At 32.8% G+C, this 25,410-nt stretch overlaps 1 protein-coding gene and 1 long non-coding RNA gene across 7 annotated transcripts in view; one reads left to right on the top strand and one right to left on the bottom strand.

Moving 5' to 3' along the window:
• Positions 1-25,410, top strand: part of LOC105148790 (beta-1,4-N-acetylgalactosaminyltransferase bre-4) — a 136,181-nt gene that overhangs the window by 86,486 nt on the left and 24,285 nt on the right. For all 6 annotated transcript variants that reach the window (XM_087409769.1, XM_011060715.2, XM_011060716.2 and 3 more), the window contains one exon: positions 12,751-13,172. In XM_087409769.1, coding sequence (XP_087265895.1) covers positions 13,015-13,172 — 158 coding nt within the window. In that variant the 5' untranslated portion in view covers positions 12,751-13,014. The remainder of the gene's footprint in view (positions 1-12,750; positions 13,173-25,410) is intronic.
• Positions 19,382-21,264, bottom strand: LOC147908517 (uncharacterized). The gene is made up of 2 exons (XR_015546222.1): positions 20,619-21,264; positions 19,382-20,501 (listed from the first exon to the last, which is right to left on the bottom strand). It is a non-coding gene; the product is annotated as an uncharacterized LOC147908517 (long non-coding RNA).

Raw genomic sequence — 25,410 nt, 5'->3', positions numbered from 1 at the left:
ATTTTTGTGTTTTATCAAATAATCAACTAATGGAGCCCTTGAAATAGATAAATGCATTCTTTTAAGTTTTTTGTTTTATTGACCTTTATGATAAGATTAGACACAACATGAAATTTTATATATATATATATACATGAAATTACATCGAGGTAAATAACAAAAAATATATAATATCGGATAATACATAACAGATATCGAGAACAGAGATAATACAAAGAAGAATCTGTAAAATGCTTTCAAAAAGTTAATCAGAGTACATTATAAATTCCTACGATATTTTATGTGCAAAAGATGTATTCCTTATTGAATTTTTATAGGACATTAAGATCGAGGTCGACGAGTTCTTAATGATAATGTCCGCGAACATTAGATGTTCAACGATGCTTATTTAATCGATAATGGTATGACGACAGTGGATAGGATACACTGATGAGATTTTTAATCTTTTTACAACTGTGATATTATAGCGAAAAATATTTAACCAAAAAATTTTTAACCAATGTGCGATAATAAATAGTGTATAATAGGGGAGACCGAGGAGATTGCATCGGAAATAAGTTACAATGTGTAACAGTTTGTATATCTTTTAAATAATAAGAGATAAGATAATCATATGACGAACAAAAATAATCGATATCGAGGCTTACATTTGCCTCGTGTCATCAAATCGCGCGTGCACTACATGTAAAAGAAATTATATATGCACTGTACTCAGATAAGCCACGTAAGTGTAAATTTACGATTGTATACTTTTTCGTGCTTTAAACTTTCGAATAAAACGCTTTTTATCACATTTTTATTTTATTAATTCTAAAATTCGTTTTCTCAAGTTATGTGTATGTCTTTTTGGATATTTTTAAGCGATTTCAAACAGAGAATGGAAGTAACTAATTACTTGTAACGAAATTACAGTTACAAGTTACTCTTTGGGTAACTTTACTGGTAACTGTGTTACGTTATTTTTTGATAACTGTAACGATAACTTACAATTAGTTACATTATTTTGATAACGATAATGAACAGTTACTTTTATCATTTATTTAGCCCACGATTGGTTCGATTGGACACAAGCCATTCATAGTGCTTGAGACTAAAAAGCCCTTAGGCACTTGTCTGCTGTGATTGGTGGTCGTTGATTTTAAAACGGTAACGGAAAAGTAATGAAAAGTTATTTTTTCAAGTAACGGTAACTGTAACTAGTTATTTTTTTCTACTTAGTATCGAGTAACTGTAATTTGTTACTTTTAAAAAGTAACTTTCTATTCCCTGGTTTCAGATATATTCATATAAATTTTGACAACATCGATTTAGTGTTGAAAATATTGTATCGGATAAGATACATTGTAACACTATTACAATTAACGTTAAATGTTAAGAAGAGTCCGCTCATCTCAAATTTTGATAAAAATACACTGAATCGATGCGTTTTTGCAAAATAAATTTGACAAGAAAAAAAAATGTCGCTCTGCTTTTCTGTGAACCGAAATATTTTAAATTAAAATTGACAATTATTCAGGAAATTATTAGGAAATCTGTCACAGCCACGAAACACTGCGATGCGAGCACGCAGGTCACATTTTCATAACTCCACGTGCAAATGCATTGTATTTCTTATTGTAATAGATATTATTCACTGCTTTATAAACACAAGTTCACTACTTTAAAAACAAATTATCTGTTCTGAAACACAAATTTGCTGCTTTAAAAACACAAATTCACTACTTTGACATAAATTCTCTGTAATTGTTTTTATCAATTTTCAAACTTTGTACGTTGAAGACTTTCTTAGATTTTTATATGTAAATATGAAATTTAAATTTCCTTCTTACTTCTTTGTGTTCTGAACTTTAATAGATCGCGATGTATAATATATACTCGCGTCATGTCATCGATTTGACAACTATATCGCATTTCTCGAGGAGTGCTACAGAAATAAAATCGCATTCTGTGGCACGGCAGAATGATGTATGAGATGCTTATTTTGGAAGCTACGTAAGTTCGGTTTCTGAAACTTGAAGAATGTTTATAAAGGCCAGATAAGTTCAGCGTATTGATCTCGGAATTATTTTTCAAATTTTTTCCAAGATTTTTGTATCACTTTCAAGAAGCATTTTAAACTTTAATTAAATTTATAATTTTCAGTTCAGTTTAATTTTTATTCTTTTTTACCGTGCGTGTTTCGAATGATAAATATTTAAATCTGATAAGATTTAATTTATAATTTACCAATGTTATATGAATCTAAATATACTCTTATGATACTCAAACATCAAATTTTCTTTAATATTCTCTTTCCAATTTAGATCGATCATATCTTTCCGAACAATTTCTGTTTTCTTTGCTGTTATTATTTGCTGATATCCTTAGGGTTTACAACTCAAATACATCCTTTATAGCTGTAAACATCGTTAACGAGGCAGGATCGTTAGGGCGACTCACGATTGCCCGATTAACTTGTAACTGCGATAATCAAATCACGCGCTATCAAGGCGGCGATGTAACGTAATGACGACGTTAACGCAATTACTGCGTCCTCCGGCGAAACGCCCGCCATGTCGAACAGAAAGGGCTACCAGAAGTTACACTGCAAAGGCAATTGACGTAACGAAACTGTAACTAAGCTACCGGGATAATGGTAGGAAGTCCTCTTTATAGTCGCTGATAAGTCGCTAAATTACCAGCATGGCGTTACTTCATGACGATACTTACCGTGCGTGTGGTGTACTTAAGAATAATATGCGCGCAATTTTTGCTACGCTCTTCTTTTATCCTCTTTCTTTCTGAGAGAGATTGCTTGAAATAATATGACTGATATCGCAAGTGATTCTACATTTAAACAATTTTCATTCTTTTTTCATATTTGAATAATAATCTAATATATGTAAGACATGTATTTTTTTTTTATATATAATAAGTTATTTTATAATAAGTGCACTGAATGAAATAAGTTGAGTGTAGCTTTGCAGAAAAAACCTACGATCTATGACATAATTACAGATAATGTGATAATATAAATTTTGACAAGTATAAAATGATTGAATTTATCACAAATGTTTATACATTTAACGTATTTATTTATATAATATCAAATATATTGTGTATTAAAGTTGGATTTATTATCACGATGAATTTTAAGAAAATTTTGTTTACATTTTTAAATTTACACATTTTTAAAGAGGAATGTTTAAAGAAATGCGTTTATCGAATTTTTCGACAATGTCCAAACTTTGATATTATTTTTATATGAGATACATTCAAATGTATTCATGATTATAATAAAATTCAAAAAAAAACTTGCTGAATATCACTCGACGTATTCAAATTTAGTCGAGATTTTTCCAAATTTTATTCTTTGAAACAGAAAGAGAACTGAAGCGAACAACTTTGACGATGGACCTTGATCATGGCCATTTTCGTAGATACTGGCAAACATTCCTGCATATTATTCTCCTTTCTTTCTTTCTCTCTGTAAAATCGGACACATGCGTATCGTTCTGACGCAACTCTGGCTGCTGCATTGCGACGTGCGATGCATACCGGAGTGCAGCCGTACTTGGTTTAACAGAATCGAGAATTCAGGATAGAGGAACAAGCAACGGCGCGTACAATGCCAAGGGTTGCTTTATCCTCCCTCTAGGCTTGATCCTGTTGGAATAGATATCTCCAAGTACAAACGGAGCCTTGCCTTGAACGTGTATTTCTCCCTGTCTCATTATACATTCATGTTTCCGCGGTATTACTCAGTGATTAATTATTACCGATGCTCTTGGTCGGTGTATATATAATTAAAGAATTTTCTTTATCCATCTGAATAATTATCCATACGTTCTTTTGCAAATGCAAAGTCTTTTATGGGATTGTGAATTCTATAAATCTATTGATGATTTTTTTTTCTTATTTTAATTAATATGTATATTTCTGTAACATATGATTTCTTGTTGGTATTTATTTATATATTATATATTCAAAAATTATGTTTTTTGAAAGTACTTATGTGATTTGTAAATATATTTTTAACATTTTTCTCCTTTTCATTTCTCCTTTTAGTTTTTTCGTTTACAACAATTTTAATCACATTTCTACAATTTTGCTGAGAATGGAATTAATAAATTAAACTTGAATCTCGTTTTCCTTCGTTGTTTTTTTTTCTACTTCATACTCCTCTCTCTCTCGCTCTCTCGCTCTCGTCCTTCCTCGTTGCCTCGCAACATCTTCTGCACGGTATGCGTGTGTGTGCCCACACCTGCTCTCAGGAACATGCACCACGAGGAGTGAATACGATAATACCTCCGACCAAGACTCTTCCTCAGGAGCATGATGTCCTCTTTAAATATTCCGCCCACGCGACGTAATCCATGCAATGACAGCGCGGTCGATATGCATTCACAACGTGGAAATTATTCGACATTCAGCTTGGAGTTACGCCTATGAAAAAGTAATCTGGTCTTGTCCTCAATAACTATTCCAGTGTAATGATGCGCAAATGTATGTTGAATATTTTGCTAGGTAATTTGCTTATTCTATCGAAGTTACTTCCATACCATTGACTCAGATATTTACTTGATGAGGAATTACGAATTATTCGAATTTGTTCTTGCTTATAAGCGAAACGAAGACAGATAGAAATAAAGAAAATTTGTTGGCAAGAGTCATTAAAAGAGAATGAACTATGTAGGGGATTCTCTAATGTATATGCTTTTTATCCTTTCTTATTCATAAAATTTTTGAGTATTTTTAGTATTAATTTGCTCTCAAGGCAAAAATTGTAAAATTAGCTTAAAACATATATATTTTTATTAGGAATCGGAAAATTTATTATTTTTAATAAACTTTTTGTAACTTTATCACCACGTGAAATATTAAAAAAAAATATATTTGATTAATATAGTCAAAAATAATTTTACTTTTTAAAATATTTAGTACGTATTATTGAACATAATAACATAATCAATCGTTTTTGCTCATAATTGCTAAATACCTAGAAAAATAAAATTTTTTTTACAATAACTAGGCTCTTTTACTATGCTTATTATTAGGCTTTTTCCAGTGTAACTATACGAATTGTCACAGAAATGCCGTGATCATATGTTCACAAATAAAACTCCTGTTTTTGGTGAAAAATTATACTCGCGCTCTCACTTAAATTCCGCGCGACGAATTTTACGGTCGAAAGGGTTGAAATATCGCGGCCGATCCTACGGGATGCATCCCGCGGGATATATTCACGCAAAACGCCGCGTCGTCACGCCAGTTTTATCGCTCTTCGCGTTCGCATGCAAATAGGAGCCGCGACTCGCGCGCAGAATGCAAAGAGGCGATTACACGCGCGCGCGCGTGCTAATTCGCGGCCGATCGTTTCGTCACGGATCTAGCTGTCGTGTTTAACGACCTGCCGTTTCGCCATTCCCGTTGACAATATTTGCGACAATGCAGCTCCGCGACATTGGCGCAGAATGCAATTACCAACAGCGCCGCGCCCGCTCTTCACGTCACGCGGAGACTTCATTGCGCGGAAGTGTGTAAACGTACGCGTGATCGCGTTTTTAATTAAATAAACGAGCGTATGAGAAAAAGAGACGGAAATAACGTCAAATGCAACGGTATATACGTAGAGTATGTACGGGGAAGATAGTTTCGGTCTAATAAAGATGACGACTGTACTTATCGTGTTACTCGTATATTTTATCGGGCTACATCTTGCACGCGTCACACACTGATTGCGCGTAATCGATTTGATTACGATCTTTTAAATTTTCAATATCAGTTATCGTCCATGATATTATCGCGAGAAGTTAATTCAGGATTACGCTAATTGCTTGTGTTATATCGCGATCGATCTTTACCTCTGTCTCCGAAAATTTGGAGAACAACATAGTTAATAGAATTGTGATAATAGATTGTCGCTAAATTTGTACGCTTTATATGATTTATTTCGTACTACGTTGCGAAATATAGGGAAAATAGAGTTAAAATTGATGCTTTTTTAAACTTTAGTTTTGTAGCTTCAAAAAATAAATCAAATGTAAGTAAATTGTCTGTATAAGCTTCTACGATTGCCAGTGCGTCAATAATATATACGGCGATAAGATATAATTCGTAAACAATTGGAATGTACTGGGTCAGAAAGTTTGTGCCGTTTTTTTAGCATAAAATTGTATTTACGATATTTTCGTCAAAAATAAATGAAATTTAAAAATAACAGTTTTGAAACTTGAAATCTCTACTTTTAAAAGATTACTATGTCTTTTGGGTTTTTATAAGTTTGATAATTTTTACATACAGAAAACTACGAGCTGAAAAAGACGAAAAATTTGCGAAAATTTTCAGCTTTTCATCCAAGTAAAAACTTAAAGTTTTCCCTAAATCATTTTTTAAAAATGTTTCTATGATTTTTTGTTACCTACTGAATTATCGCGAATTAAATAAAAGGAGCATTTTGACTTTGATTGTTCATAACTTTATATTGTTCATAACTTTACTTAAAAATTATCGTACCACAATTTTAAAAAATCAATTTTTAAAGCTAAAACTTTGCTTGAATGATATGATAATAACAACAAATATATTCTATGTGTAATTTTGAGCTAAAAAAAATGGCACGAACTTTCTGATGAATCCAATATTTATCAACGAAGTTAACTACGAATGTTTTGATTCTGGATTTGAGTTCTCTTTAGTACGGAAGTCAAGTGCAAACTGTACAATACAGTATATCCTCGAATTCCTTTATTTATTGCTAGGATAAGAAAGCTACTATGAAATAAAAGCGTTGAAACAATGTTATATTTTGAGATATGAAATACAATAAGATAATTGTAACAAATCTTATCCGATGAAAAGATGTAAGATTTTAAGACTCCCCTCTAAATATAAAATTAAATATAAAGTTTAATCTAATCTGCTCTTAAAATTGCTCGTTCAGAACCAACTCGCGTTTCTCTTAATTACGTACTATACATCTCTAACAAAAAAATTATATATATATAAAATATTGATAATTATCTTCATTTATTTCATTTTTCTATTTTATTTTTTTTATTTTATTTTTGAACGTTTCGACTCACTTTGAAATCATCCTCAGCGAATAACAAAAAATCTTCCATTAGGAGGGAGTCACTTGCAGATTAACAGAAATGCAGCAATCAATACACTCAATGGGAATTGAAAAACGAAGCTCAGAAACATTGATTCACAATTTTTTAATTAAATATGAAAGTTATAACATATATTAAATACATATCATTCCTCTGAATATAAAATTGTGTTCATTCGTGATCATTTAAAATTGAAGATAATCATCAATGCTGAATATTATCTGCATCTCCTAATTCTTCGCTCTTACATCAGCGTTTGACTCTCATTAATCTTATCTGAATTTTTATTTTATTGTTTAAGATTGAGAGAGTTCTTATTTATATTTATATATTTACGTAATTTTGTTTATATATTATATATTATCTACAACACAATTTCAGTTCTGCATTTTAATATTACGCTATCTTCAGCAAGAATTAAGTACACTCACGAAATTTACATCAGATATTAGTTTCGGTTAGCTTTGGGATTGTTCTCCGACCATGCCGTTTTAGCAATCTGATATGATTCGATCTGACATGACGTGGTTCCAAACAGTAAGAGAGGTGCGTTATGAGAAAGGGTCCCATCAGGTCAATAGAGGCGCAGGAAGACAAGAAACTAGGGTGGACGTAATTTCGGAGAAGTTGTAACGAGTTATAAATGTCGTCGTGAGAACGTATCTATAACATCCCCATAATGGCACGAGATATAATGGAGGAGCACGGTAATACTTCCGGCATGGGGCGAATGACTCTTGTCATGATCGTTCTTGGAGCTTACTTGTTTTGTCGAGTGACAGGGATAAATGCGAGGCGAGAGAGGGCTATTATTTGTATCCGTCTCTCTCTCTCTCTCTCCCCCTCTCCCTCCCTCCTCTCCCTCTCCCTCTCTCTTTTTCCGCAGTCGCGAATTTTGCGGTGAGACGGATTGGCGACGTCGTTGAGAGGTTTTTGCTCGTTGATAGAGAGGGGATCGGCTATGACGAACGTGCGTTTTACAGAGGAAATGAAATACCGCAGCGGCGCAAAATGCGCATTTTATCAAAACGAGTCGACCGCGATAAACGGATGATTTACACGGTGCATTTTGTATTTCCTTCGTTATCTAGCGATTCTGAATGAGCAATTATAAAGACAGATTAGACTAAACTTTATTTTTATAATTTTTATATAACTTTATAACTATATAACTATATTTCACTTTATATTTAGATGGCAGGAATTTATTTTTTTTTTTAATATTGCAGTTTTTTTTTGCATAAGATTTATTATAATTCATTATTTTTTTATTGTATTTCTTGCCTCAAAATAAGTATTGTTTCAGCGTTATTATAATGTCGATCTAACGTTGAAGTAGAAAACGTAGATACAAGTATAAGATATGTAGATTATATACCTAATGTTGTATGCAACATCAAGTAAGTAAAAGTTCCGATATTTCGGTACTATTGTACGATGACGATCTGGGGTGGCTCGAGTAGCTACATAAAATTTACGATCTGTCTTTTACGCGTTCGCTCTGCCTAGCGCAATTTTGTATTCTTGCAGAATTCAGCCGTGCATATCTATCTTTAAATTTTCATACAGCCATAAATAAAGTACGCTGAGTGCATACAAAAGTAGCCGGGCGCACGCTATTTTCTTTTTTATGCACCTCAGAAAGTAATAAAGCCGACGATTGTTGAAAGCAATCAAATATTTCGACGATTACGATTAATCAAAAGCGGCATTTGTTATGCATATCTGAAATTACGTTCAAAGTACTGAACCGAAATGGAGCTTCTAGATAACCTATCTATGTAATGATCAGAAGAATGAATGGAATTTATGGAATGGTAGTGGTGAAATTATTCGAAACTGCAATATCAGAGATACATTCGCTTGCCCCTTTATTGTACATTTCGAAATTATCGATCATCTTTTCGTCACATCTCGCGTGCAATCATGAACTCTTTTAGCGAGAAAGAAAAACAGAGATGGGACACAAGGGACTTTCTTGCATCAACTTGGTCTTGAGAAGTACGGAAATCCTGACGACTGCCGAGCGAGAAAATCCGATAGCTCGAAAAGTAGAAAAGCCGCAGTTTTTCGCCTTCGAATGATGTTTTCCACTCCGGGTGATGGAGCACCGTGTCGCATTTCGTGCTCACCCTCTGACCGGAGAAAGAGTATTGTTGTCAAATGGAATTGGTCTTTCGAGATTTTTAATCTTGGCCACTGCTGTCGTCCATATCATGCCAATTTATTAGAAATCGGTATTCAATGTGAAATGATTTTAATGCTTTTATCAATATTGAATTGGATGCCGTAGCTCTTTCCATGGATTGAAAAAATGGTAGCTCTTTCGAAGTTAAATATTTCCATACTATAATGAAAAACTTTTAATATTGTAATAATACAATTATATTTATATAAATATCTATAGATAATATATAATATATAGAGAGAGAAAATTTAGAAGACAGAGAATTTCTAAGGCCGGAATCAAACTACGCATTGAAAATTGAGATTAAAGATTGAAGTTTGAAATTTGACCTATGAGGACAAAAGAATTTTAGCTCCTTTTGATCAAATTTCAATCTTTCAATCTTTAATCTCAATCTTCAATACGTATAAATCTACTGATACTGGTCTGATGAAAAATTGTTTTTTTTTCGTCATTTTTTATAAGAAATTACATTTTACTTTGCACGAGAGACATTATTAATACAGCAGAAACATATATATTTATTATAACATCGTATTAATGTTGATTGGCGTTAATTAATGATCAACAAGCGGTCTGGATTTCATATATCAAAATATATCCCATAATTTTTCCCCTCACGAGATTCCACCGCCGGTTACATTTTTTTCTAATAGCATGAGATCGTATCTTATCCTTCCTCATATCAGTGTCACTCGTAATATACCGTCATCTATTTTCAAAGAGAAATCAGGGCGCACTATATCGTACGCTAGAGTGGAGCCGGACGATAACGCGCGGGCAGCTAGTAACAACAAGAGAGGACAAGAGAGAGTGAGAGAGGGAGGTGGAAGGAAGAGAGAATTACAGGCAGGGGGTTGGAATTACGACTGCATATTAAACATAGGCGCTCATGGTATGAATAGACGGAGAGCACGACCTACCTTTAGCATTGTTTTACGTCGAAACACGCGAAAGACAAGAAGGAGAGGACGGAAGCAATATTCCAGACCTCTTAGCACGGAATACATAAATATTCGTCTTTCATATATATAATAATATACACGAGGAAAAAAGACTACAAGAGATATTTTATGATAATAGAATAAATCGAGTGAATGAAATACATGTCTGAGAAAGAAATATGGAAATGTACAAGTTAGAAGAACAGTAATAGTAATAAGCAATGAATGTTTTCAAATGATTATTTTTATTACAATTTATATTTAATAAATTATATTATATATATATATATGTACATATATAATAAATGAAAAATTGTTGAATCAATCCACTTGTTTTTGTTTAAAGAATATTTAATGTGGAGTACAATTATACACACAAATATAATTAAAAACAGCAGTATATGAATACATTATTATAATTTTTGTTTGTGTTACTGATTTTACAAAAAAAAAAAAAAAGGAATATGAAATGAAAATAAGGCTTACAGATTGTTAGAATTCAGTTTTTGTTCTGTAATTACTGACAATAAAGCATCGTGTGTCAACTCGATTCTTTTTTTTCACTCCAAATTTGCAATTGCAAAAGTTTTCTTCTTAATCTCACTCTCGCTGCATCGTAACTCGTAACGAATTACAGGCGGAGTTGCGTGTTCGCATAGAACCATACGCGTGTTTATTCATGTAGTCTAGCAAATTTACCAATTAATTAATCAATAGATTAATCAAAACCGAAAATATACAGAACGAGCCAGGATCTGAAATCTCCGCCGTATTATCGGCGGTAATAAAGGCCGATAATTACTTTTTAATAGACGAATTACTATAATAAAGATTGTGCCAAAACAATTGAATGAGCTGCCATCGCAGGTCGATAAGTCCGCTAACTCGTTAAACACGACTATTCAGAAGCTTCCCCAGCACATAAACTCGGATTAGTTTCGGTCTGCGTGGTATGGAGTAACTGATGTAGTTTGATCCGATGAAGTTCCAATAATGTAGTGATTTCCTCGACATCGTATCGGATTTGGCTACGTTTCTCGTTAATGTTATTATCATCTGTTTGTAGAAATGAACTCATAGATATATTAATATCACGTTGGTGGAACACAATTTTTTATACTATTTAAAAAAAAATAGCACATTATTTCTTTTTTGTCTGCAAAAAATTGATTTTTCTGTTTTCCTTTTCTTGGAAATTTTTTAAAATATATTAATTAGATTTTTATATTTTTTACATTATTCAATAAGAAGCTTCCGTCTTTATATACTAAAATGATTGACTATTAAATATTAATTAATATTGATTATTAAATATTAATTAACTTTTTTTCAAAATTGAATAATGCTACATTTACTTTTATACAAATAGGCTACGAAAGAATTATACTACATAACAAAATTGTCGACATTAGTGATATCTCAATAAAAATTGGCAATAGAATTATAATACTGTTGGGTAAGCTCATTTTTAATACTGTCATATATAACGTTTTTAATTTTCCGTATCTTTAAGAACTTCCTTTTCATTTCATCGAACACGAGTCGTAACTTTCGGAAAGTATACGATGCTGCTGGTATTATTACATTTTTCCTTGCTATAAATTTTACAGTTTACGGTGTTAATGGCTCCGCGTGATATTAGCTAGGAACTTGAAGGCGAGGTCAAGCGAAAGATCTCGTGAAAAATTCGCATCTCTATACATATCGCACTTAAATTTTTCTTTATTCACAAGAAGGAGAACGCATTAATTTTTTATTTAAATCTATCCTCATATTTTTTTGCCATTCTGTGGAAAAGAATATTGATTAATAATAAAATATTTTTCCTACATTTTAGTTGTGACATAATAGTAATAGTAATAAGAGGGGAATAAGTGGAATTATATCAGTCCTTGTCTGAACCTACTCAAAAAGTCACCTAGATCAAAGGAATTCTTCTGTGAAAGTCAATATAGATTACAAAATTATGCAGAGACGCATGGTTTGAACTTGCGACCTCGGTTATGAATTTACGAATCCGTCGCACACACGGAGCCACCGGTATCCACATTTATTATAATTAAATCTGAATTTAAATACGTAAAGATAATATTTTATCATCTGGTTCTGCTACTCCTTTTTATAGAAATTTTAAACATATCTCACGTGTCTCTTTCATATTTTACATGTTTATGTCACGAAAATATTCTCTCCTTCCAGCGAATCAAAATTGAGAATAATTGATTAAAGACGAAATCGATATTATGACATGTTAATAAATTATAGAAGATAATTAGTCCAATAGACCAGATTATCGAAATAAATTTTAATAAATGTATATTCCCTGTACCTAATTATAAATAAAGTAATTCACGATATAATTAAATTGTGTATATGATTAATTTTATGATAAAGCTTTATATATAAAAAACTGATAACGATATTGATATTAATTAATAATTAACAAATTAATTATTAATTATAATAGATCCCTCAGAAAGCAAGAAACTTTCTTAACGTTTCCGAACATTTCTGTTTCGCACAGGTATTATCGTCCGAGGGGACGGTCGCGAGGCGCTGCGAGGGTGATGCTCCTAGTGAGCGAAAGTGAGGAGCCCCAGGAGGCTTTTCTCCCTTCGTTCCCCTCATTCAGGGAGGAGAAGAAGAACTGCAACAGGGTCGGTCCCTGGCCTGAGGGCTGCAACTGCAGCTGAAACTGGAAGCGGCCAGCAGGGAGGAGTGCCTCGTGGTGCACGGTGGTGCTCCTCTAACGGCGACTAGAAAGGAGTTATGGTGTCTCGCGCATGCAATGCCTGTGGCCGCCGCAGCCGTGGCACTGTGGCATCGTGCCCATCTCAAGGCGCTCGCCTGCGTCGTCCTTGCCCTGATCGCCGTTCAGTATCTGCTTAGCGGCGGTGTGCTCGATCGTCGATCCATCGAGACCATCTTCACGATCAATGCGACCAGGTAAGTGTCGTCTGTTTGCTTTATTCATCCGGCTTTGGCTTTTTTACTAGGCACCAGTGTTATGACGAGTGTTACACGAGTCGCCTCTTGGGATATTATTTAACAAATTATAAAAAGATGTTGTCACATATTGTATATCGAGCATAAAACACGGAATATTTAAATATTAGGGATTCGAATTTTGTTCTTCTAAATGTTTGAGGTCAAATATCTTAAAATTGAATAAATAATTTTTTAATTATTCTAACTTTTAGATGTTGAATTTTTAAATGGACTCTTTAGATAATTAACTAAGTTATTGCTTACGAATATAATTTTATACATTGGAAAATATCTCGTAAATTTGAAACTTTCGTCATTTATGTGGAAATCATTTATTAATCTACTAACTCGAATTGGTAAGTTAAACCATTTGGAACGTTTGGCGAACATATCGAGTTTCCGACTTGCTATATATCTCTTGCAATAAATCTACGTTCTGCGTCTTCGGCGAAGCGTTAAGTACCAATTCTAGCTCCATGTGAATTTCGCAAAGCGCATCTTGGAAGTTACTCGGCGTGCACATCCCGACTCTCGTGCGGATTCCACAGCTTAAATTCCATCATTGCGCGAGTGCATTATCACGACGACGGGAGATGCAATGTGTCCCGGTAATTCCGTGTTAATCGTAGGTGTTGGATTCCCGGCTTAATAATCGGCCGACTCGTCGTTGTTCGTCGCCACGCTCGCGTGAATTCGCGTTGGCATTATTGTTGTATTATTAATAGGGGTGCGAATCCGTGAGCGTACACAAACGACAGACTACTGTCTTCCTTCTGCACTGTGCACTGTTGACGTGAACTTTCCTCGGGCGAAGTTTCGCAAGAGATTTCGTAGAAGATTTCTTGTCCGCGATAATTGAGTTGGATTTGTAGTCAATGGTACTACTACACTGTTAATGATTTTAGACAAATTGTTCCCGAATAATTACACGGAAAGCTGTTAACTCAATTCATCTCTCAACAAACCTTTTTCTTCATATTTGTGACTAACAGTGTTTAATGTTCAATGAAGCTAAAAGCTATTAAAATAATTCAATGACGTATAAATGCTATAACAAATAAATGCTATCAAAATGAATATACTTTATTTATTAAAGTAGAACGATGGAATGGAATTTGTAAGAAGGCATATGTAATTTAACGCTATTTAAATGTATCCACTTAATATCGATTAAAATTACACGCTCATTATTGGTTGGAATAATTATTACAATTCTTCAAAATACAAAATTTTTGATTTATGTAGCTATAAAAAGATTAATATATTTACTGGCTAGACAATCATTAATTTTATTCAGCGTTGTCTTATAATCTTAATGTTATTTAACTCTAGTTTTTGAGTTGTATATCATGTACAGTCAATCATTTTTTCATATATATGTATAATATGTTCGAAATTAAGAAGAAACATTAAATAAGTTATGATTTATGCGAAAGAGGAAGCTTTTTTAAAAATCAATCCTTTTAAAAAGGGCTTTGCATTTTTCAACGCCTCAATAATTACTCGACGTTTTTCACAATGCGTTGAGAGGAAAGCGTTTTGAATGAAATTGAACAATGTCACGAACCGAAAATACATGCTTCCAAAGCGGCCGAGTGAAAGAGTGGATCAAATCACTCTCTTGTTATGTTCAATCGGTTCCATTTATCTGCGGTGAAATTTAATCATTGAATTGTCCACCAATGTAATAATTGCCGTTCTGCGGATTGTTTAGCTGATAAATAATTGATGGATACAAAACACGAATTATCATTAAATTCTGAAATGTTTTTTCGTATAATGGTACATCGCTTATTACAATTATCATTATTATCACAAAACTGGCTGTAACGTGATTTTCAACGTTGCGATGAATACTTTGAGCGTGTGCATCCAACCACGTTAAGTAACATTGATGCTAGATACATGTAACGAACCGCGTAATCACATTCGCCTCGCTGCAAAATTATCTGTGGCCCTCCCTCCTTTCTCCCTTGAAGCCACATTAATAATTCACAGCCATCGACTATCATCTCAATCGCGCGCTAGTCACTCCAATTTTGATGAATTTACTGAAACGTGTAAACTTGTCTCACTACAAAAAATTTATTCTGTCGAAAAACGGAATATTATTCGCTCGAAGTTGCGAATTCTATATTCAGAAGGAAGAAAGGATGAATGTTAAATTCAGAATACTTCGTCACCATTTTATCACTGTTTCCTAAAAACGTTCAGGCTCTCTTTACAATAAAATTATTGATAGATAAAATCAGTTTTAAATTTTGAATAATTATAAAATTTTATAATTATTAAAACTAACTCTACGGTTACTTGATACGAATTTTTTCTTTGTTTCATGCTTGAGAACGTTGCTTTAAATTTGTATTTTGTACAAAGGAATGAGAGCACCCTTTATACAGATCTTCGTATAGCGTTTTATATACCACATATATATTTAGGCAAGTGTATAGCTTAGGATCAGTTCTTACCCCTTGGAGTTCGTGGCAGATACATAGGAAATCTCATTATCTGACTATGTAACAAGGTAAAGTGGCTGCTTAACGACGATACTGGTACACGCGCGATTTACGAAGCCTTTCGTAATGGGAAATAATCGGTCGCTCGCCCTAGATATCGATCGAGTGAGTGCGTGAAAGCTTGAAATGTAACAGTGATTTTGCAAACAATTTCTCACAAAACCTTAAATTAATAATAATAACTCGGAAAGCCTTCTAACTCGGAAAGTCCTCTATTGAAGATCCACTCAGAGTAGTCCATTGTGTCTTAACCCTAAATTTCAAATGAAAAAATTAAAATTTCCGAGCATTTTCTTGAGACTAATTTTTAACGTAAAGATACACGGTTGGTCTCGTCGTTTCGCACCGACTTATCTTAGCACCGACACTCCGTGTCTTCTGATATTGTAATGAAAATATTTATTTTGTGAAATCCTTTTAGTTTAAATTTTATACAACAGAAATAATTGTCTCAAGAGTTTACAATTATAAAGAAAGATTTGTCTACGAATTATTTAAAAAATTTAAATTAAGATTGCTATATTTTTTCGTCACATGGCCATATCATATTTATGTTTTCTGCAGAATAATAAATATCTGTCCAAAATTGTTGTGAAGAACGTCGGGGAATTTTGTGCGATTTTTTTCGTGACTGTTTTCTTTTTGTTGCCGTTTCTAATCTCTGCAATTAGGTGCTTTTGGTGCGCGCTACAGCGACTGTAATGAAAGGCGCGTCTCGCCTTCATGTTGCAATGGCTGCGCCGTTATTATTACAAAGCGACACGCCAACGAACGTGCAGTGAGAAAATGCAGAGGTGGCTGTTGCTCACGTTCCACCGGCATAACGCGACCTTAACAGATCAAGACTGAGGCCCGGTTCTCAAAAGGAACGTGCTCCTTGCTCGCGCACAATGTTGAAGACGCAAATTTGTTTAGCCTTATCACTTGAAGGTTTCTTTCTTATGTAACTTCGAAGTTTTGCATTAAAAATAGACAAACTACACAAAAATGTCTCGCATTGCTATGTTTCCCGAAATAATGTTTGAAATAACTTACGATTAATCTAGCGTTTTCCTCTATATTTATTGCTTGAGTAATTATTTTTGAATAATTAGTTAATTTATTTTTCTTGATTTGTATAAAGTATAATAATTTTCTTAGTATATATCCTCAAGCTGTTTAAAAATTACGAATTGATTTCTTACTAATAAAAGTATGACGCACATCTATTTGCGTAATTATTAAGATTTCTTGCTTCTGTATTATTTCATTAAAAGCTAACGGTAAATAATTCATGACACATAATATAATAAGAAAGGAACAAATTTATAATCTATTATTTCTGAGTTTCTCGAATTGAATAAGAATTCAAGATAAATACAATGAGTGCAAAATGTATTCATACAGAGCAAATATTTTTTTAAAAAACTTTATTTTTAAAAAGTAAATATTAGCGAGAAATAAGTCATCGAATTGATGTTGAATCAACATCGATACAATGACTTCAACACCAATTCGACATCGATTCGTTTAAGTTACGATCATTTCTTGCTGTATAATTAACAATTTATTCATAAAGAATAAAATAAACTGCATGTTTCTTAAAATTATTCATACCAAAAAGATGTGTATTAATTATAGAAAATATATCATCTGAAAAATAAGCGAAAATTAAAAATTGTTTGAATGCTCAAAAAATATTCGTACAGATGAGAAATTTAGCTTTTAAAATTAGGAATACGTGCGAAGCTCGTTTGTTTATATTATACAACAGAATGTATTCATTATATAAAATTACTAATTAATGTTTATTTTCTACAAATAAGATTTCTTTTATAAAAAATTTCTTTGTACGAATATTTTTTGCTCTCACTGTATATATTTTTACACATCACAAAATCAACACAGCAGCGGATGACTTTAAACATTGTCATAAACATCAACGTTGAAAATTACATTTGATTAGCACAAACTAATGATGGTATGTCTGGTAACATTATGATTGTAGTCTGTATACAATGCTCAAAAGCTGAGTTATTACATTAAAATTTCGTCGTCACTCTAGCCACGATAATTTGTCACTCTTTGTCGTACAGTGCAACTCGCTCAGTTGCATCGGGTTATGCGATGACGCAGTATGCATTATGCAACCGACACAAAACGATAAGTTGTAATAATGACACGTGACATTTTCGCCGATTATCTCATGCGTTGTATTTCACAATTCTTACGCTATCGATATTGCCGGCAGTAATTAAAATGTCACCAAAGGGAAAAGGGAGGTTGGCAATTTCACCTGTCAACTGAGACTATCGCGTAATTGCCATTGATATTCGTAATTATAGAATAATAGCACAATTTATGAGTTATCTCGTTATATATATATATCATATATGAACATAATTATGAGTATAATTATATCTCGATTATGAAATTATTGTTTATCGCAAAGAAATTTTTCAAATTTTATTTTATAATAAATAAAGGAGATGAAGAAACTTCGTTTTCGGAAGTTACAATTTTTCATAGTTAAATATAATCAACAAAAATTGAATTGGATTTTTTAGAATTAGGAAAGAGAAATGGCGTTGATATATTCTAGCTCCCGGGTGTGCATCATAGGATTAGAACGCCAAGCCGTGATTGACTGGTTTATTTCGTGACGCGATGCGTATTAGCGATACGCGTAGCCGCGAGGATAAATTATAGATTGGATCGCGCGATTGCGAGCACAGCGATCGAACACGAGACACTGTCGCGATCGTTACTACAAATCAAGCTGCTAGATGTTGTTCCGGTACCACGTCACATTAACAGGCTATATCATTACACTGTGATGCCATTGCCCGATGCGATCTGTCTTATCGGATCGTATTAATGGCTCACAGCGAGGTATTTTATTAGAGGTTCTCGTATTTAAATGGGAGCATTTATTTAACAAAGCAAAGATTGAATTTGATATGTATTTGATTTTATGTTAAAAATAAAATTATTATTGGAACTATTGAAATTTGTGCGTTCAATTACATTTATTCAAATTAACAAGAATATTGGTATTTAATTAAAACAAAATTGATTATTGCTTTTTTCTTTTGTTACAAAAGAATTTTTTATTTATCTATTTATTAAGAAAGAATTTTGTGATTTTTTTCAAAAAGTAATAATGCATACCTACGTAAAAATTAAAACGCTTTTACGATATTTTTGATATATTAAAAAAAAATAGTTTTTAATTTTAAACTTGCTTTTTTCAATAAAAAATTTATTTATTTATAAAAGATTGTTCCTTACATTTTTAATATTTTAGATATTACGATTTATTGAATATCAAGTTGAAAAATATTTTATTCCAGAATGGATTTTTTCTTTTTTGTTTTCTGATAAAAGTTCTTTTCAAGTTCTTTCATTATAATATTATAACTTGATACTTTTGAAAAATTCTACACTTTAATGCAAATATCTTCTGCGAATTTGAGAACCATTGCTTCGAATTATCTAACAACGTGAATGCACGTCTCGTCATTTCAGTAAGCTCGAGCATTGGAGTATTGTGAATTATTAGTGAAGTGTTTATATTTGCATGTAGACTGTCTATGTACGTGAAATACATAATGCTTCTAACAATCATTCATCTTTATTTCTTGATCATTTTGAACTCCTGATGTTTTTCTAAATTCGATATTTGATATTTATGATTCCCAAAGCAAGAGATAATTATTTTAGGCATTAATACATCTTTATATTCCATCGAACGAATGCTCTGGGAATACCGGAAGTCAAGAATATTCCCTGGTAAATTCCTCACCGAGTTATGCGAGCGTGCAGTCTCGTCACGCCGTCGGATTTAGCTGTCTTGATCGTCTATGTTATATCGCCATCGGAGAATATCAGACATTGGATCAGACATGCCCTGCTACGTGACTTTCCTTCGAGACGTGAAATTTCCGAATCCTGTCACGGCCGGATTTAAATTAAAACTGCAAATATGTTAACATTTGTACCAACGTGCTGTCATCGTTCTTTTTATTGACAGAATTTTTGATAGAATTAAAGCCTGAGTCTATATAAGTTTATATAGCTTCTCGGATATATTAATAAAAATGAAAAAATTATCATGAATTAAATGTTAAAGTTATAAATATATATAATAAAAAGGAAGAGATTGTTATTTAATTATATATAATTAATTTAATTTCTTTACACAAAATTCAAGGTATGATCCTTTTAAATATTATAAAATTTTCAAGAATTATTTAAGAATTTGTATTTTCTCTCTTTTTTTTGAATACTTTAATAATATTAATGAAAAAAATTTACTCGTAATCGATAAATTGTACGTGAAGTAACTTGCATTTAATAAAGTAAGCATATTTAATAATTAAATTAAGTATATTAAGAAGGAAAGAAAGTTTCTGTTGATTGTATGAAAAAAAATTGAAGAAGCAATTATAAAAAACGAAGTAATTATATAATTATTTAATTAATTTAATTATATTATAACATTAATTCAATTATAATTTAATTAGAGCGATGGAAAGAGATAATTGAGACAGAATATCTATCACATGATATCCTCGAAATGATAATATTTTTTGCGACACTTTTCTTAATATTAAGTCTTACGTTCTATCAACCTTATCACGTTCTATTAACCTTATTACGTCGTAAATTACTTGTTTGATCATGTCTCGAACATTGAACCCACCGCCAACGAAGGCCGACAGGATCAATAAATCCCTTTCTTTCTTTTTCCGAGTAGTATTTAATTACTACTCAAACTCAGGACACATATCTAAAAAAATGTACGCAAGAGGCTGTTAGAGATGTGTTAATATTATTCACGTCTATCATTTTAATTTTAAAAAATTAAAAATGGATTATAATACCCACAAGGTGGTCTGGCACGTACTTGAACCTTTATTGGCGTGTCCAAAGGCGTTGTTTTTATTTCTATTCTTGCTTCACCCCTGTCTATCTTCTGAAACTCCACTTTGCGGTGAGACTCCGAGTATGAGATCCTGTCAAACTTTTAACGGACGTTTCCGTGCGCGACATTGCCGATCGATGTGGAGTTTTCTCGCGCTTTGACGACCTCGGCATCCCCGAGGACTCTCGAGTCCGTCATTCCTTCCTTCCTTCCTTTTCCGTTGCTTCTTCCGGAAAGCGTGAATCGGCGCGACATCCCGACGTTAAAAATGCATCATCGTTAAAAGTCTTGGCGTTCCTCGATATCCACCTAAAATCGAAAAAAAATAAAATTATCGGAATTGATATAAAAGTGGCATGGGAAACTTCATCCGATACCAGAAATGGATTTTATCGAAGACAGGGTCCCGTCGTTATCGGATATCTTGCCAACCGTAAGCGTCCCTTGACAGACAAGCGATTTATCCCTGAGGAAAGTTTAACGGGAAATCACCACCTGTCGAAATAATCTTCTTAACTTTGCCATTAAAGATTTTATTAAGCGATTGTTTACGGGATTGACGATTTTTCATTTCTATTGAAATAATAAATACCAGTTAAGATTAAAATCAAATAATCATTTAATATATAACAGTAGTCCTATTATTGATGAATTAATAATTATACGTAAATGAATGAATTTAATTTGACATAATAATAATTATTTAATATATTGAAATAAATTACTCTCATGCATTTTAATTAAGATTACACTTTATCGTTCAATATATAATGATATATTCAATATAAGAAAATTTTATTTTTTAGATTCACATATGTTTTCTGTTCACCCTCAGAAAACGTTGGGAAACGAATTTTTGAAAAATATCCGCTGTTTCTTTATGATTTCGTGGTGATGACTAGTCGTATCGGTCGTACGTCGTTTTTAAAAATCCCTATCACGTATATCGAGAAATATATCTTTATGTATCGGCGACTCTCGCTGAACTTGCCGCGCCGTTAACCGTTTTCCGCGTGCTCGCTCATTGCGAAGATACCTTCCATGCCTGTCTACAGCGAAGGGAAAGATTTCTGTGAATTCCAAATCGGATGCTGCATAGCCGGCAAAGTATTTCTGTGCCAGGTGGTGCACGCGGCCGATCCTGTATCGACGGCCAGGATGAGTCACGTCAGATTTATGCCGTTCCGAACGTGGCGAGAATTCCACCGAATTCCAGCGAATCGGTACTTCCTTACAACTGTACACGTACACGTAAAGAAGATATCTACAGCTTACTATCAGCTTAGTCTTAATTGTATTTTTTATGTTGAATTCAATTTTTATAAATCAATATTTATAAATAATTACAGTAATCGATAATTTTTCAGCTTTTTTTTAAATTATAATATACTTTAATATTCACGAATGAATATTATAATATTATTAATGAACATTATAATATTATTGCTTATAATCATATGTAATGATTTAATCTTTACATTTTTATATTTGTAACGTATTATACAATGTTTTAATTTTTTAGCTCATGATTCATGAAAATAACAGTTGAGTGATATATATATATATATATATATATATATATATATGCTGTTAGTTTGCTCATTGCTGAATTAATAAATCACAATTTATCTACATTAATTATCAAAGCTTAAATTATCAAATTATATTAATAAATCAAAGTTTATCTAAATACATCTATCCATCATAATCACAGTTATTATTCTAGATGTTCTAATATTGATTAATGTTCTAATAATGTAAAATAAATGTTCTAGTGTTTATTAATGTATTAATATATTGAAATTTTTTAATTTTTTATATTTATTTGACCTGCAAATTGAACTGGTACTTATACACACCTCATAGGATACTCATTGCATTTTAGGAACAAATTAATCCTCGATAGCATAGGACATGCATTTCGAATCCTAACATGCGGTTTAAGCTGCTCGTTTATTTGATCGTCCGGATCGTTTGTTTGTCGCCGACGCTAGTTTCATCGTCGTCACAAGCGTCGTCGAATTCTCTTAAGTCTTGCAATCAACTGAATCGTTAGTCGCTCTTAGCTGATTCTCTAGATGTTCGCTTCACCCATCCAATCCAAACGGATGTGCAAGGCGGTACGAAGCAGATTTAATTAAATTCGAGATGACGCTCAATACTACCGGCGTTCTCCACCTTTCCGAAATATTACGAGGCATCGAAACTATTTCCTGTTGGGATAGAGGTTGTATCTAAATTATGGAATCGTTACGGATTTGCTATTGGTCTGGAATTTGTAACATAATTAATTGCTTATAATTAAGAGGAGGAGAGAACATTATTGGATATGAGATAATTTATGTATGTGTATATACATGTACATATATAATATATACATAAAATAAATCTTTTTATGTACATATAAATATCTTTATACATACCATAAACGATAATAGATGTATAAGTACGATGTAAAATAAATAAATTTAAGAACACATGAAATAACTGAGTTCCAAAAAAGTACCAATAGTACACGATGTTTCCAAAAGATCGTCCATTTAAGTACTAAACTGTATCCAATATTGTTTAACTTAAATGATCGGACGAGAACTTGTACGTTTAACGATGATTTGATGACATTTAACGTTGAAAAAAAAGTCTTCTTTGTAAAATGACAAATCTCTTCAGCAAATTTCTTCATTATGATCTTTTATAATTGTTACTTCAAGGAAAATGTCTTTATTAACGCAAGAGAGATTTTAATCTTTCTTTCTAAAAATTGTAATATGATAAAATTGTAATAAATTTTGTTTATATAATTGTATTTAATATAACCAATATATTATTTAATGTTATCTTATTCAATGTTTTCTCTACTTAATGCTCTAATTAATATTCTCTCTGAATTATTCGTTGACTTTGTTGCAATCTGTTCTGTTTTGCAAGTTCTATTAGATTGTAAATTTTCTCGTCACGCGAGATTGCCGAGGTGATTCTATCTCGGCTTCAAAAATCTTCGTAAACAGGCTCGCCGTTAGCGTAACATCGAGAAAACGTGGCATGTAAATAGAATCCACCTGTACACACACCTGCCACAACTTTCGCATCGGCCCTTATCGCGAGATACCTTCTCGTGAGAACCGATCTACATTGCGGCCCGCAAACTTCGTCGGTTTTCATGTAATCGTTCCGTAAGCGAACCGCAGTCTAAACTTTGCTCGCTCAACATTGAAGTTACGCCGTGGCGAAAATAATGAAAATAAGTGACGCGAAGCAAACAGCGTGACGACGGAAACGACCATCGTTTACCAGGCCATTGATCAGTTGGGATTGACTAGACTATTATCACATAAATGAAAATGTGATGTGCGATATTTTGATCTTATTTTTTTCTTTTGGACATAATATTAAAATCAACCGCAATAAAAGCGAAATAAATAATTTCATTGATATTAATTATAATGAACAATTATATTCATAATGATATAATTGCATTATCATGTTATTCTGTTCTTATTTTTATTATGTTTTATTATATTTATTCTAATTAATTAATAAGAGGTAAAAGATATATAATATTACGGATTAAACACACAATATATATATATATATATGTATATAGGGAGTGGAATCAGATATTATGAGCATCTTTAGGAGTAATATGAGCCAGGAAATTTTTTGCAAAAAATTTTGCAAAAATGAAAGATTGAATTATATGTATATATATATGTACATATGTATATATATATATGAAATATTTTTATTATATATATATATATATATATATATATATATATATATATGAAATATTTTATTAGAACAAATGCCGATCAAATGTTTCTTTAATATAACCAAAAGATAATGTTACATTTACAAATACTTAATAAGTATTACCCATGAAGTAATAAAAAGGAGATCAAAGGAGATCAAAAGAGGTCTGAAAGTGGGCTCGAAACACGGTATAGAAAAACCCATGGAAAATCCTTGGCCTCGGTATCCTGACCAAGAATACTCTCGGTATTCTTGGCCAGGGTACTCTCGATGAGTTGCTTCCTTCCGAGAGGAGAATCCGTGAAAATATTTTAGTTTTATCGGGTATCGAATCCGAGATCTCTAGCATAACAGACCAGTGCGCTGTCTCTCTGCCACACTCGCTCTCTAATATGTAATATATCTTTTACCTCTTATTAATTAATCTTATACCTTTTGAAAATTCCGACATTGTAAATTTTCAAATACATTCAGAGATTACTGCGAAAATAAAATTTAACTTCGCATATAAGTTTCCTTTCATGACCACGACGCCATATATGAAGCTGCGGTGAATGGTATCCCGAGCTTTAATATACTAAAATCCATGGAGCCGCGCCCTTGATTCCCTATTTAGCTTATCGCGGGCTTTTGTCACAGACACTAGGAATACCGTCAGCATGTTGCCTCATGATTTTGCACGTAGCGACCTATCCTTTGCATGTGCTTGAAAGAGGAAGGGAAGGATGTTAGATTGCGGATTGTAGTCGCAGCGGTGGCCGGCGGCAGTCCCGGAAATTGCAACTGCAAGCGGACTGGCTCGTAAACTCGGGAAATTCGCTGACGCTCTCGTTGCGAGACGAGAGAGGAATGAGCGAAGCGCATCAGGAGCCAACAGAGGAGAGGTCGTCCTTGCGTGGATCAAGTCCGTCGTAATTTCTTGTCGCGTCCTTCGGTCTGTCGTAAACTTTAAGTGAATTAGAACGCAAAAGCGGTAATGGGTCCGGGAAACTTATCATGTTTCACGTCGAGGTTTTCATTC

The sequence above is a fragment of the Acromyrmex echinatior genome, chromosome 9 (genome assembly GCF_024713525.1).
Source record: "Acromyrmex echinatior isolate Ae372 chromosome 9, ASM2471352v2, whole genome shotgun sequence".
NCBI lineage: Eukaryota > Metazoa > Arthropoda > Insecta > Hymenoptera > Formicidae > Acromyrmex > Acromyrmex echinatior.
This window is presented reverse-complemented; position numbering and strand designations above follow the sequence as displayed.